Raw genomic sequence first — 4344 nt, 5'->3', positions numbered from 1 at the left:
GACATTTGTCTGTATGAAGAGAAACATTCAGCGCCTATGGCGGTGGTATTACACCTAGAGTGATATGAATGAATGACCTTTAACTTGTCCTCACAACCACAGTTTTCACTCCTTTTACATAAGTTTTTCACTGAATGGTAGACACGGTTGTGCTTTTCCTGACAGAACTATGGAAGCAAACAGATTCACAGGAGATGCACAGTGAGCTGTAGAGTGACACGAGTGCAAACCAACTGCTGTATTGACTTCTGTGCGTATGTGTGTGTGTGTGTGTATACAGTATATACACTCACTGTCCACTTTATTAGGTACACAATTGTATGCACTTCAGTGCAACACTTCCACCTTAACATCTGTGTTTATGAAGCTCAAAATGTTTCAGTTTTGGTGAAATTGTCATAAATGTATAAATTATATTATGTTTATAAAATGTTTATTATTGAGGTTATAGTTAAAGGTGGCGTTGTACTGGACTACATTATATTCAGAGTTGTATTTATATTTTTGTCCACCCCAGCTGCATAGATGTCAGAATATTAGGAACACCCCTGAATATAACGTAATCCAGTGCAACAACACCACCTTTAACTATGACCTCAATAATAAACATTTAATTTAATTTACACATTTATGACAATTTCACCTAAAGCTGAAACATTTTGCACTTCATAAACACAGATGTTAAGGTGGAAGTGTTGTATTGAAGTGCATACAATTGTACAGGTGTACCTAGTAAAGTGGGCGGTGAGTGTATATAGTGTATGCACAGGAAACTTGTGATAAATATTCTGTGTATTGTAAACCTATTGTACCCCACCTCTCACCCAGTGTCAGCTGGGGTTGGCTCCAGCGCCCCCACAACCTTATTCAGGAACAAGCAGCATAGATAATGGATGGATGGTTTCTGCATTAATCACAACTGGTTTAGTTTTTGCTCGTGTGTCCAACACACCTAGCCAATAAAGCAGATTCTGAAAATGTGTTCTCTTTGTAAAATAATTCAGCTTATATATGTCTGAATAAAACAGATGGTCAGCATTCAGGAGGTCTTATTACAAACGTGAGGCAAAAAGTCAAATATAAGGTCTGTACACAGCACAAACAGCTCCCAGCAAAGTTAATAGTACAATGTTTGGAACCTACAGAAATCTTTAGCAAGTACTGGCTGGTGAAGTGTGAAGATTCCGGACAACAACGGAGGTCTACAACCTGTAGTGGAGCAAGCAGGGTGCCATCACCCCAGGCCCATGGTGACAAAGGGGCCCAACTACTGGCCCCATCTGCCTGAGGAGAATAAAGTCCAACTTTGGATGCATGTGCAGTTTGTGGAATTGATGCATCTTCTCAGTGCATTAAGCCTGTGACCCTGTGATGTATTCTGATAGTCAGGTTACTGTTGTAAATTCAATTTCATATCGAGGAAAGCATAAACGCCAGTTTTCACTTTGTATTTGTGATTTCTTGAAGTTGTATCTTTTTAAAGTGTATTCTCACATACAGAACACACACTACATATTTTATGATTTCACTTATGGAAGAGTTTACAAAAACACTTTTTTGTTTACAACTTAATAATTTATGAACAACCATAGACTAATACTCACACATATTATTGCCAGCTGTCTTACCTCATACAGTATGATCGCAAATATTATCATCTTCTTGAAGCAGTGCTTTAGATTTATCCTGGAGTTCCTAATAAAGTGCAAACTGTAGAACCTGAAGTGTATGCCCAGCAACATTATCAACACCACATAATTTACCATGCAAATTAACAGGTTCTTGGTTTAGCAAATAATCACGAGCCACAACACCATGTTGACACACACTCAGAGGGCAGTAAAGTTAAACACTTTGAACAGCTACATCATTATACATTACAGAGATGAGGAACCTAACCAGCCAACATGCTTGACATTACAACAACAGCAGTGACATTAACACAACGTTACACTAATTCCAGGTTAAATTCTCGAATGTATAGGCTATCTGCAATACTGACTTCTGGGTGAGTTTTCAAGTTAGATGTGGTCAGCCTTGTGACTTTTATCTTCTTACAAAATCAACAAAAGGCCTTTGCACTCTGAAAGATGGCCCCAAATACAAGTTTTAATAATAGCTTTAAATTTACATGGCTAGGAAAGAACACAGATGTTTCAGCATAGCTGCCTTCTTCACTGAGTCAGATTTTTGTTGATTTTGCTTGATGAACCTTTGCTGAGTGCATCTGACTTGTACCTTGAGCACAATGTTTTTGAATAACAGAGTGCTGTAGCATTAAGTCCTAAAACCCACAACTGAATTAATATTGTTGCACTTCCAGTTCCCTCTCCCTGAAGTGACTGGGTTTTTTGAATGGGTTTTTGGTTAGACACCTGTGGTAAACACAAGGCTAAGACATTGTTACATTTTGTTCCTGAACACAAAATACATCAGTAAACACGCCACTCTTGATTTTTAATGCTTTTACGTGTCTTTAAAAAGGAAGTTGCTAACAAGTGGCTAAATGAAACTACAGAGGTTTTCTGGGACATTAAAGATCATGGCCGAACGTGGAGACTAACTATCTCGCCTTAACAGCCTTGTTATTTTTCTAAACTTGCAAACTATTCTATATATACATAATATTCTATACATGAGTGATATTATATATATAAGTTACAGCATATACTGTAAATCCTGTCACTAACACGGCTTGACAGAGCTTGTTGTGTGTTTTATTTGAGTGTCACATCATGCCTGTAGTTGGCAGATTTCCACTATGATGTGTTAAAAGATTACAGAAAGTAGTAAAAACCAAAGCTGCCCTCCTGCAAAAATACTGGAGTCCAAGTCAAGTGTGCCTACAGCCTTATTATTTCTAAACTCGTGTCTTTGCAAACTATTCTAACTGACCCAGCCATGATCACTAGATGCATGTTCAAGGGAAAGGATTTTTTTAGAAGAGGTAAGAGCGCTAAATCAAGTTTGATGCTGTGGTGTCACAATGAAGTCATGGGACCATGATGTAGTTCATTTATAGCCTAACAATAGCTTTTTACTTTTGCCAATTGTATTTGGGCTCTAAAAATTCTAAAAGCTATGTTCACTTGTGAAGATTATCTTGCTGAACAAAACCTATGGAAAAATCCCATTGACTTTTTGTAGAGGGAACCAGGGTGATGCTAACTTCCGAGTTAGCCTGCAAAAATATGTCATCCCTACAATACTCTATAGTTAACTTTTATCTTTTTCACATGTTCTTTACAAGAGGTAGTTTTTCTGTCAATCACAGGGGTTTGAACTCCTTATATCTAAAAGTTACAGCATATAAATCATGTCACCAACACGACTTGACAGAGCTTGTTGTGTCACATCATGCCTGTAGTTGGCAGATTTCCACTATGATGTGTTAAAAGATTACAGAAAGTAGTAAAAACCAAAGCTGCCCTCCTGCAAAAATACTGGAGTCCAAGTCAAGTGTGCAGTCATTTAGGTACAAGTTACGAGTCAAGTGAGAAATCTATTTATGTGGGATTCGAACAGGAGTTGCTGACTCAAGTGCCGATTTCTGGCTCCCACAATGTGAGCAATACCAGGCACACAAACACACACACACACATACACAGGAAAAAGTATTTAGTGTAAATGCAATAAAAGAGTATGTTTTTTTTTAAATATATACTTTTAAACAAACCTTTAAAATGGTTGATTTTATAAAAAGAGTGACATTGTATTATGGTCTACAGTTCAGTTTGTATGTATTGTGTATGTGTTTGTGTGTATTTGTGACAGCTACGTACCGATGTATGGGGTCTCCATTTTTAAAACGTGTACTAGAACCTGAGACACAGGGAGACAGACAAGAAGGAGCAGTTATGAAAATCCTATTAAAAATAAACTCATGTTGATCATTGTTGTGTCGTCCAAACCACCTCCCCACATACATACATACTGTAAGATGGACAAGTGCTCTTTTGGCTCCACCTCAAAATAGACAGCTCTCCACATGTGTGGGTGTATGTACAATACATGTTGGAGAAACTCAGTCAGCAGTCTCACCTCTGTGGCTGAACAGCTCAGTCAGCACGGTGTCAGCGGAGGTGATCACAGCAGAGGACTCGCTCGGCAGCTGGTTGAGCAGTCTGGCTATGGCGGTCACCCTGCAGCGCTCTGCTGCGCTCAGCCATGCCGCCATGGAGAGACAGGGCAGGTCGCTAGGCAGCGACACTGTGCCCAGCACCTGGAACACAGATACAGAGTGTTCAGGAAAAGTTTGATAAGTGCTTCTAAAACCCGCTGTGTCTATGGCAACACAGTCAGAGTGAGAGCCAGTGATCATGCCTTGTGCTCTTGGCTGCGAAG

General features: G+C 39.1%; 1 protein-coding gene across 1 annotated transcript in view; it reads right to left on the bottom strand.

The window, feature by feature from the left end:
• The window catches only part of nags (N-acetylglutamate synthase), a gene marked incomplete at its 3' end in the record, with an annotated part of 10417 nt that extends 6096 nt beyond the window's left edge, over nt 1–4321 (bottom strand). Inside the window, exons 1-2 of the mRNA XM_020589098.1 lie at nt 4042–4321; nt 3783–3822 (exon numbers count right to left, since the gene is read on the bottom strand). Of these exons, the coding sequence (XP_020444754.1) occupies nt 3783–3822; nt 4042–4321 (320 nt within the window). The remainder of the gene's footprint in view (nt 1–3782; nt 3823–4041) is intronic.
• Nucleotides 4322–4344: the final 23 nt, after the last annotated feature.

The sequence above is a fragment of the Monopterus albus genome, unplaced genomic scaffold (assembly GCF_001952655.1).
Source record: "Monopterus albus unplaced genomic scaffold, M_albus_1.0 scaffold862.1, whole genome shotgun sequence".
Lineage (NCBI taxonomy): Eukaryota > Metazoa > Chordata > Actinopteri > Synbranchiformes > Synbranchidae > Monopterus > Monopterus albus.
Note: the sequence above shows the minus strand (reverse complement) of the source record. Positions and strands in the feature narration are given on the sequence as shown.